The sequence below is a fragment of the Salvia splendens genome, chromosome 21 (assembly GCF_004379255.2).
Source record: "Salvia splendens isolate huo1 chromosome 21, SspV2, whole genome shotgun sequence".
Classification (NCBI taxonomy): Eukaryota; Viridiplantae; Streptophyta; class Magnoliopsida; order Lamiales; family Lamiaceae; genus Salvia; species Salvia splendens.
The window spans coordinates 21,233,750-21,245,506 of NC_056052.1; the positions used below are offsets into that span (position 1 = coordinate 21,233,750).

Sequence of the window (11,757 nt, forward strand, 5' to 3'; positions counted from 1 at the left end):
CACAATGCTGAAAAATAATTATGAGGTGTGTTGCTCTTTAAAAGTTCGAAAAAGTTACTTAAGAAGCTACGAATTTATGTATAGTTACAAAATAAGGCCAAGACCAAGAAAAGTCCCTAAAGAAGCTACGAATTTATGTATAGTTACAAAATAACGCCAAGACTAAGAAATATCATAACACTAATGAGACAAAATGGAATATATTTATGATTTAATAAATGTTTTCAGTATGAACGACGATAAAATGAAGATAGTTGCCAAAAATGATCCACTTCGTGTTAAACGTAGTAGAAAACATAGTTGAGAATAGTTGTTTAGAATCAGATGATTATTCCATTGTATATGAGACCCTTTAAATAGGGTGTAGGAGACATTATACATGGTAAGGTCCTTAATTACAATATTCTGTCAATCATCTAATTGGAGTAATTGATTCTAATTGCAATCTTTCCTTTCCTTACAATTGATTCTAATTGAAATCTTTCATTTTCTAACACTCCCCCTCAAATTGAGTGGTGGGGTCTCCAATACTCAATTTGCAAAGGGCATCTTTAAAGACCCTTGCACTGACTGCCTTTGTAAATATGTCGGCAAGCTGATCTTCTGAGCGAACAAATGGTAACTCAACAATTCCCCTCTCAATGTTTTCCTTGATAAAGTGTCTATTCACCTCAACATGTTTGGTTCGATCGTGTTGAACCGGATTTTCCGAAATACTTATGGCAGCCTTGTTATAACAGTATAGTTGGCACTTCTTACTTGGGGAGAGACCAAGTTCCTTCATCAATCTTCTTAACCACATTATCTCAGTTAGTCCACTTTTGATACCCCGAAACTCTGCTTCAGCACTAGATAGTGACACCACTTTCTGTTTCTTGCTTCTCCAAGTTACCAAGTTACCTCCAACACAGGTAAAATACCCCACGGTGGACCTTCTATCGTTTGGATTTCCAGCCCAATCAACATCCGTATATCCATGAATCTCAAGATTCCCACTTTTAGAGAACAGCACTCCATGTCCTGTTGTTCCCTTCAGATATCGACAAATTCTAAGCGTTGCCTCCATATGATCCATCTTTGGTTTATGCATGAACTGACTCATGGCCCCTACTGCGTAGGCAATGTCTGGCCTAGTGTGCGATAGGTAGATGAGCTTTCCAACTAGTCGCTGATATCGACTTCGATCGGTCAGCTCGGCTTTATCGTTGCAATCCATGATTAACTACTATAGGCGTATCTGTCGGTTTCAACTCTAGGAGACCCGTTTCTGCAAGGATGTCCAGAATGTATTTCCTTTGTCTCAAAAAGATTCCTCCAGGTGATCTTAACACTTCGATCCCAAGAAAAAACTTGAGATTAAGCAAGTAATTTTGTCTCAAAAATTCCTCTTCAAGTGTTCAATCTCTTCCAAGTCGCCACCTGTGATAATCATGTCGTCGACGTATATGATTAAGCAAGTAATTTTGTCTCCTCTCATTTTCAGAAACAGAGTATGATCAGAGTTGCTCTGTTTATATCCATAACTAATCATCGCCCCGGCGAATTTTCCAAACCACACTCTTGGAGATTGTTTCAAACCATATAGAGTCTTCCTCAGCCTACATCCTTCTCCTACCTTGAAGTCTGCTGCAAATCTTGGTGGAGCCTCCATGTACACCTCTTCTTCCTTCTTCAGTCCACCATGAAGAAAGGCATTCGTCACATCGAATTGGTGCAGTAGCCAATCTTTATTTGCCGCTACAGACAATAAGACTCGAATTGTGTTCATCTTGGCTACTGGAGAGAAAGTTTCAGAATAATCTACAACATATGTCTGAGTATAGCCCTTCACGACTAGTCGTGCCTTGTATCTCTCAATTGAACCATCTGGTCTCCTCTTGATAGTGAAGACCCATCGACACCCTACAGGCCACTTCTCTTTAGGTATGATACACGTTTCCCAAGTGTTGTTTCGGATCAGTGCATCAATTTCTTTTTGCATTGCCTCTCTCCAGTGCTTATACTGCATAGCCTCTTCCCATGACTGTGGGACCTCTTCCTCTTCATATAGTGTCTTCTCAAATGCTTGAGCCATTTCTGACAGATGACTCGTAACTAAGCAAACAACGGAGTAGCGAGCTTTCCTGTTGGTCCTCTAAGGTGTATATCTTTTTGGCAGGACTCCCCTGTTTTCCCTGTGTAGAAGAATGTACCCCCCGTGTCGGGGTCAATTCCTTCGACTCATTCTTCCTCAATAATTTCTTCAGCAGGGTTTTCTATATAAGGGCCTGCTGCTTCTTTCTCTACACTTACATCAACAGTAGTAAATGAATCTCGAGGAGTAGAGTTATCGATACTTACATTGGATAATATCAACAGGGAAGTAGTTGGCTGAGCGTCACCTTCAGTAACGGACTGTCCTACTTCAGAGACTTGCTCGGCGGGGTCGCTTTCTGCCGCCTCTGTTAGGCCTACTTCGGAAAGACTTGGCGTTGGCATTGGCGCTGATATCCAGCTTAGCGGGTCCTGACTCCTATTATTCTCCCCCTGAGTGCTAAGGTGGGTATAGAAGTATTCGGTTTCCAGGAAATTGTAATTCATTGTGACAAACATCCGATTGGTTTTAGGATCAAGGCACCTATACCCTTTTTGGTTTACCCCATATCCCACGAAGACACACTTAATTGCACAAGGAGAGAGTTTGGTCTGTTCATGTTTTGGGGTATGAATAAAAACGGAGCACCCATAAACTCGCGGTTTAAGAGTTAAAGGTGGTGGAATTTTAGTGAAGGAGGATAGGGCTTGGAGCGGTGTTTGATGTTTGAGGATACTTGTGGGTAACCTGTTTAGAAGATAGGCTGAGGTAACAATAGCTTCGGGCCAGAAGTGGTTTGGAGCTTTTAATTCAATGAGCATAGAGCGGGTCATTTCAAGGAGGGAACGGTTTTTTCTTTCTGCTACACCATTTTGTTCGGTAGTATAGGCACAACTAGTTTGATGAATTAGGCCATTTTATTGAAAAAGTTGTTTCATGGCAGAATTAATGAATTCTCTCCCATTATCTGATCTCTGGATTTTTATAGAGTGCTGGTACTGGGTTTTGATAAGGTTAAAAAATGTGAAAAATGTGTATAAACTTCAGATTTTTGCTTCATAAAGTATACCCAAGTCATGCGGGTGCAATCATCTACAAAAACTAAGTAGTATCTAAGACCTTGTCCCCCAGTAAAAGGTGTCGGCCCCCAAACATCAGAGTGAATTAAGGAAAATGGAAAATTAACACGAGTATTATTTAAAGGATAAGAGGTTCGGTGGCTTTTGGCCAAAAAATAGGTTTCACAATACTCATCATGTTTAGAAACGAAATCTGGAAATAATAGTTTTAAGTAACCGGTAGACGGATGTCCCAAGCGCCGATGCCAAAGCCAAGCTTTCCTATCGGCAGACCCGTGAGTTAGCATGGCGGCCCCTTTTTGAGCTATCTCATCTACATAGTACAATCTATCACATTCAGTGCCACGTCCAATTATTTCCCCGGTTCGGATATCCTGCAGTAGACAAAAGTGTGTTGCATCAGTAAGGTACAGTTTAATTCCTTTGTGACATGACTAATAGACAACAATTTGTGAGACATCGAAGGGATGTAGAGGAAGTTAGATAATTGAAGATTAGGTGATATTTTCACAGTTCCTGCCCCTTCCACTTTTGTAAACTCCCCATTAGCTGTCTGAATATGAGATTTCTGAGGCTTATGAATCCCTGTAAGATCTAAAGCATCATAAGTTATGGTATCTGTTGCCCCACAATCAAATATCCATCTATCGTTTTTCTCTTGTTCACTAGACACTTAACACGCAATTCCAAAGTTTTCTAGGGGTTGAAACCTATTTTTACACACAATTTGGGCACTTTCAGGGATATTACATAATTTGGGGTCAGATTTGGAAGAAATAAGAATTCGGGGTTCTTTGGGAAATAAGTGGGGTACATAATGTAATTTATCAGAGACATGGGGTAAAAAATATGATTTTCGGAGGGTTTGAGGTTCTTTAATAAAAGAACCCTCAAACCCTAACTTACCATCACCCGTCGTCGACCCTCCTCCAAATTCCGCCTCACTCCAGTCTGTTATCACTGTCCCTCCGGTGAAATTGGCGGTGCCGGTGCGAGTCCAAGGTTGTGCAGCCCCGATTGTAGTGGTTCCCCTATCGCCGCCCCGAGTTTGAGCGACTTCTCTGTTGCCCTCGGTGGTGGCGTGAGGGAAGCCTCCTCCATCTCCTCTGACGGCTGCTGCCGCGTAACCGCCGCAGTTCCAGGGTGTGCTGGCAGGCGGTGGTGCGGTTGGATTCTTGCCGTGTTTCTCCTCCCACCAATCGGGAAATCCGATCAATTCGAAGCACGAATCCTTTGTGTGTTTCTTCTTCTTGCAATAGGAACAAACCAGCTTCGATTTGTCCTTGTCGTTACTTCGCCGGTTCCAGCTGCCTCCACCTCGATTGCCGCCGCCCCTAGAGCCACCGCTGGACTGGTTTGCCCCTCCTCGGACGATGAGTCCAGCCCCGATCCCATCCATCGTAGCCGCGGTCCTTGACTGCAATACTTGAGATCGTGTTTCTTCTTGGTTGATCAGGTTATACGCAAGATCGACCGAGGGAAGTGGTTTCATCTTGACTATCTCCCTCTTTGTTGATTCGTATTTTCCTTCAATGGCAGTTAGGAAAGTATATAATCTCTGCTCTTGAATCCCATTGTCGTGTATTTCCATGTCTTCGGGGTACTTCATAGGGTTCGTTCGTTTTTGATCTATCGACATCTATAGATCTTGCAAGGTACTCCATACTTCTTCCAATGATTGACTTCCTTGTTTCACCATACTGGCTTTGATGTGCAGGTCGTAAATCTGGAGTTTGCCTCCTCCGCTCCCGTAAGTGACTGCCAATGCATCCCATATGTGCTTGGCCGTTGGTTGCTTCAACACTCGGCTCACCAGGCGTGGTTCGATATGTTGTGTAAGCCATGTGAACACGCAATGATCGGCTTGTTGCCATTGCGGGAAGGCTGGGTCTGTTCGTGGTGGGGGAGGCGGCACTCTGGTTACGTGAGATACCATTCCCCTACAGCTTATGGTCGTCTTCATTAGTACCGCCCATTCGGAGTATTTGTCTCCGTTTAGCTTGTTACCTCCGATGTGGAGAGGTTGTGTATCAATTTTGTACACAACTGGTTTTTCTGGTGGGTTTTCTGTGGTTTCTGGTTTGGATGTTATCACGGCGAGGCTTCGGCTCATGATCTCGACAATTTGTCGTGCAATCTCATCCGACTGGGATGGACCTGTTTTTTCGTCGTTTTCTGACATGTTTGGGATGTTTTCTGCAGATTTTGGCTAAAGGGTCGGGAAAGGTTTAGGGACGATGATGAAATTTTTCTGAGTCCTGCTCTGATACCATGTTAAACGTAGTAGAAAACATAGTTGAGAATAATTGTTTAGAATCAGATGATTATTCCATTGTATAGGAGACCTTTTAAATAGGATGTAGAAGACATTATACATAGTAAGGTCCTTAATTATAATATTATGTCAATCATCTAATTGGAGTAATTAATTCTAATTGCAATATTTCCTTTCCTAATTGAAATCTTTTCCTTTTTAACACTTCGGAATTAGTCTTGTATAGTTTTATTTCGCTATTTGCAATCGATTGTAAATTGGAAATAAAATCAAGTGCATGAATAAAGAATAGTTAATGCCTTCTATTTCTGGTTTTTTATATTTTGTCAAGTTGACTCCATTCAATAAATACTCACCCACCAGCACACAGACAAACAAGCTTAGTACAATTCAGATCAATGCCAACCACAGCCAGATGGAGATGTTGGCTCCGCCTGATTATCACGGTGGTCGCCGTCTCGATCTGGTGGCAAAAAGCAGAATCTCAGCCGCAGATTAATCTGCTAAATAAGGGATGCAGCCAGTATAATGCAACCAATGCTGCCGATTTTTTCGACAACCTCAACGCCACCTTCAGCAACCTCAGAGCTCAGCTCTCGGGCGGCGGCGGGAGGCTGTTTGCGACGGCGGAGCAGGCCAGGTCATCGGACCCGGCCTACGCCATGGCTCAGTGCAGAAACTACATGACTGAAAGGGATTGCTTGGCCTGCTACGACGCTGCCGTCGCGCAGATTCGGAACTGCTCCGCCGCCAATGGCGCTCGGGTTATCTACGATGGCTGTTTCCTCAGGTAATTATTCTACATCTTTTCTCAACCATTTATGAATGTTTTTTTGTCTGTGGAATTTACTGTTGATTTGGGAAGGAAAAAGTGATTTTGCATATCTTTTTGTTTATTTGGTTTTCAATTACTACATGATCTAAACAGTTATGAACATAATCCTTTGATTCGAACAATATAGGCTGATTGAAATTTGAAAAGATTAAGAAAAGATATTGAGAATAATTATTTTGTTATCCAGTTAGTGATAATAAATGAGTTCAAATCATAGTTTTAGGACATTAAAAGAAGGAAACGCCAATGTTATAGAATTCCATTCTAGGATGTCTATTTTCTTGATATGTGGCCAGATTAATCAAGGAAAGTTTCGAATCAAAAAAATATCTACTATCTAACATATTATAATATATATGCTATAAGTTCGACCTAGTAAAGATGAATAAGCTAATCAAATATAGATTAGGTGACTTTTCATATACCACCCTTCAAGTATAGCATATTAATGGTCGATACAAGTCATATGAATGTCATAATAGTATGACATGTAACAAATCATTCTCGAAAAAAAAAACATACATAGCTCAGGGAATTAGTTTAAATTAATTAAAATGAAATATGTAATTTCTTAATACAACTTGGAAGATTAGTGGATCTGTTGGCTAGTCATTTGGTTTCATTTTCATATGAATTTAAAAGTGTTTACTAAATTAATTGGAGATGACGAACGTTCCGAATATTCCATATGAAAAGGCTCTATCTAAATTATTTTCCAATACATTTTGGTTAGTGTCAACACCTACAGAGGAAATAATAATACAGTAACCCTACGTTAGAAAAAAATAAAATTAAATAAATTAATAAAAAATCATACAAAGTCGTATGATCGCAGGCCGGCACATGGTCATTATCACAAATATAGATTGTTTGTGTGAATTTCCTTCATTCCTCTGTACCTACTTTTTCTAGGTATAATTTACCGTTTACAATATACTCCAAGTTTTACAAATATGTTTGATATTCGTATTCAAGATGTTGTATTGAACTAAATAGCCTCATTTTTGTATTTAATCCCATATAACTGAAAATTAATTAATTTATTTAATTTTATATAGTACAACCTCATTTCGACCACTATAATATGGTGATTTTGGTTGAGTCTCATATAAGTAAATAACATGATCACCTCACTATCAAAATCCTGATTGGTTGCAAAATCATTAATTTAATAATTTAATAGTTTGATAATTGGCAGACAGGTTTTTAAGTTTGTACACGAAACTAGAATTTGGCAAAAATTTACTAAAGTAAAAGCAAATTAGGCTTTTAGGATCAATAATTCATCTATTTTGACTATTTACTATTGAGAAAGCTTGGTTGTTTCCACCTGACTATAAGGTATGAGAGCAACAACTTCTACGATCAAACAACCCTTCCCGGAAACGTCCAAATCTGCGGCAACCGATCAGCACCAGAGGCGTCCGTTTTCCGAGCAACCGGCGAGGCATTGCTAGAGGATCTTACACTAGCAACACCTAAAATGAATCCCTTTTACGCAGCAAGCAAGAGCTCCGTCGCCAACATAACTTTCTATGCCGTCGCGCAATGTGCTCAAACCATCACCCAAGATGGCTGCAGAGATTGCTTAACCGTTGCATATAGAAACGTACAGGCCTGCTTGCCAGATGCAGATGGAAGAGCTGTTGATGCTGCTTGTTTTTTAAGATATTCCGACGCTCCATTTTTCGCTGATAATCAGACGACAAACATTGCGCCCTTTCTAGGATCAAGAGGTAGGTAGCTACCACTCCCTCTGTTCCTTGTTAATAGAGGCATTTCTTAATCTGATGCATTATGTTTTTAGGGAACTCAAACAAGAAGAAGGCGATTATTGGCGGCGCGGTAGGAGGTGGTGGTCTTGTTCTTATCTTGGCTGCCTTCTTGTTATGGTACAAGTTTGCAAGGAAGCCGGAAACTTCCCCAAGAAGTGAGTGCGAATTAGAAAATATGCAAGCAATATATAAGTGTTAATAATACGAGGCCTTTTGTAAAGTGTACTGTGAGGGCTTTGGGCAAAGCGAATAATATCATACTAATATTGAAATGCAGGTGACATTTTGGGCGCAACGGAACTGCAAGGTCCAAACAGATACAACTACAAGGATTTGAAAGCGGCAACAACCAATTTCAGTGAGGAAAATAAGCTCGGAGAAGGCGGTTTTGGAGATGTATACAAGGTACAAATATATAAATAGGAGATACGCGATTTTATGGTTTTGTTGTTGAAACGAAGATGTTGGAACTCATGAACAGGCAACGTTGAAAAATGGGAACGTCGTAGCAGTGAAGAAACTGAACATAAACCACAGCAGAGCAAAGGCAGATTTCGAGAGTGAAATTAGGCTAATAAGCAATGTCCATCACCGCAATCTTGTCCGTCTACTGGGATGCTGCAGCAAGGGATCCGATCTTCTTCTCGTCTACGAGTACATGGAGAATGGAAGCCTCGACAGATTCTTATACGGTATGCTTATATACTATAGTTATCGCATTTCTCCAATACGCGTTTAATTATAAGTATCATGTAAACATGAGTGATTGTGCATTAGGCGATAAACGAGGATGTCTGAAATGGAAGCAACGATTCGATATATTATTTGGCACAGCAAGAGGGCTTGCCTATCTGCACGAGCAGTACCACGTAACCATAATACATCGTGACGTGAAGCCTGGCAACATTCTACTTGATAAAGAGTTTCAAGCCAAAATAGCTGATTTCGGGCTGGCAAGGCTTCTCCCAGAGGATCAGAGCCATGTTAGCACCAAATTTGCTGGCACATTGTAAGTCATGTTAACATTTAAAAATGTTGTTTTGCATTGTAATTGAATGGTAAAATTCAGGGGATATACAGCGCCAGAGTACGCGGTCCACGGCCATTTATCAGAGAAAGTTGACACATACAGCTTCGGAGTTGTGATCCTGGAAATGATCAGCGGTAGAAGAAGCAGCGACGTGGATGTGGATGCCGAGACTGGATACCTTCTAGAAGAGGTAAACCAACTCCTAAGCCTAAGCTGAATATAATTGCTGTCCAATCTCAATTAATTTGAGGTCTTTTCGGAGTGACTGCCATAATAGTAAACGCCATCAATATTTGTGGTTGCAGGCGTGGAGACTGTATGAGGGCGGGATGCATGAGAAGCTAGCGGACGAGACGTTGGAGGCGGATGACTATAAAGTTGAGGAATTGAAGAAAATGGTGGAAATTGGTTTGATGTGCACGCAGTCGCCAGCGTCTTCAAGGCCAAGCATGTCGGAGATTGTGGCAATGCTTCTAAGCGACGGATCGTTGGAGGGGAAAGTTCCGAACAGGGAAAGTTCGAGCTACGGAAACAGGGTTGGTGTTGGTGGTGAGACGAGTACATCGCGAACAACGGGATCGACTGCCACTAATGCTACTAACTCCTTCACACACTTCACAGGGCGCTAGCAAATTTGTTGAAGGATCATTCTTTGTGGATGTCTGTAATGTTTTACTTATTTTTAATAGCAAAAGAGTGTTATGATTTCTTTGTTTCCTCAATTTATGTAAAGAATGAACTGAACTTTGTTATTTGCACATTGGTGGTTCTTACTGAACTTTGATAGTATTGTGTTTTTTTCACTTTTTCAATACTTTAGACTAAAATGCCCCTCGTGCCATGGAGGGTATTTTGGTACATTTTCACATTCCAAATACGTAACATATCAAATACCTTATTAATCTGTGTTGAATATTTTTGAATTCAAGAACTAAACATTGGATTTAACACACCAAATATTATGTGCACGTTTTGATACAACACATTAACACCCTATTGAGAGTTTATAATCATAATAAGAATTTATTTATGATGGAGTATAAGCCATAAGGCCAACCACAATGCATCTCGTTGCCATCTCTATCTCGTCTAGGCGAGACGAGACGGCATAGAGACGGCGTTGCAGCCCCGCGTCTCATCCCAGCGAGACAGTTGGCGCGTCAGCGCCACGTGGCGCGTGCTGGCGCTAGGCGTGACGCCCACTCGCCGGCCCGCGAGTGGGCGTCGTCACGCTGATGCAATAAATCATTTTTTAAAAAAATTGATTTTAATTAAAAAAATAATAATAAAAACATTAAAACGGTCATATGATCGTTCAACGGCCTTTTTTAATTTTTTTTTCTTTTTTATTCTATAAATACTCCTCTTTCATCCTCATTATACACACAAACACACATATATTCTTCTCAAATCATCTCCATTTCCTCTCCAATTTTCATCTCACCTCTCCAATTTTCATCACAAAATGTCTGGCGACGAAAACTCTGGCGGCTCCGGCGGCTTTGACATAAACGCGTTTGGCGACTGGGGGGGCATGTACAATGTCTTGGGTGGTTCCGGTTCCGGTTCGTCGATGCTGGGCACCCAAGGCTCGTCGACGCCGGCGGCGTACCAACCACCCCATTTTGATGTGGATGCATACGCTCGTCCCTCCGCCCCGAGGTATTCGCACGGATTATCCCAAATTAGGGAGGATTATCCGGATGAACCCAATCCGGAAGGAGGACGAGGCGGTGGAAGCTCCAGGGCTCGCGCATTCGACGCCGTGGAGGAAGAGGAAGAAGCGGCTGAGGAGGAGGATGATGTAGGTCGTGATCCATACAGCCGCAAGGACACGATGGCTCTGTACAACGCCTGGATCAGCGTCTCGTACTATCTCATCGTCGGGAATCAACAAACCCGGAAGTGTTTTGGGAAAAGGTCTCCGACACCTACAACGAGATTAAGCCAAAGGGGTCCCGTCGCCGCACATTGAAGATGCTCCGCAGTCATTTTGACTGAGTCGACAGATAAGTCAAAAACTTTTGCGGGATCTATAAGAATGAAGAGGCGAATTACCAAAGCGGAGCCAGTGGAGCCGACATTCTGAGAGCAGCTTTGCGAGCCTTTTTGGACGACAACGGCAAAGAATTCAAACATGTCGATGTTTGGGAGGTGGTCAGAGACGAGGAAAGGTGTGCTAGCGGTGTCCAGTCCAGCACAGGTTCGACCTCGAAACGCACGAAGCACACGGCGGGTGGACAATACTCGTCTAGTGAGGGCGGTTCAGGCAGCGCCGCACAAGAGTTTGCCTCACAGGAGGTTGAGGGCAAGGCTACCGATGCAGAGGGGTCCTCCCGTGGGCGCCGTCGGCCGCAAGGGATCAAGGCGGCGAAGGCGGCTAGAGGGAGGAGGGGCCGAGGCGAATCAAGCCAGGCGGGCTCCCAAGTGCCGCCCTCCTCCCTAATGTCCATGTACTTCACCGCAATGATGGCAAACACTTCCCGCATGATGTCTGGCTGGACAACTTGGTATTCCGCCTCCATTCGGTGCACTACCACCACCTTCGGGGGATGATTCGCCGGCGGTGTAGTTTTTATAATTTCTATAAAATTGTATTTTAAATTATGTTTTTTTATTTATTTTGCCACAAATTTAATTATGTATTTTATTTTAGGATTTTAAGTTGTAATTTTATTTTATTTAATGA

General features: G+C 42.1%; 1 protein-coding gene across 1 annotated transcript; it reads left to right on the forward strand.

Moving 5' to 3' along the window:
- The first annotated feature begins 5,794 nt into the window (after positions 1-5,794).
- LOC121783941 (cysteine-rich receptor-like protein kinase 2) lies at positions 5,795-9,857 on the forward strand. The gene is made up of 8 exons (XM_042182127.1): positions 5,795-6,218; positions 7,605-7,999; positions 8,071-8,193; positions 8,316-8,443; positions 8,520-8,730; positions 8,816-9,047; positions 9,108-9,258; positions 9,374-9,857. Exons 1-8 carry the CDS (start codon positions 5,827-5,829, stop codon positions 9,695-9,697), a joined length of 1,956 nt encoding a protein of 651 aa, XP_042038061.1. The 5' UTR covers positions 5,795-5,826; the 3' UTR covers positions 9,698-9,857.
- The last annotated feature ends 1,900 nt before the right edge of the window (positions 9,858-11,757 follow it).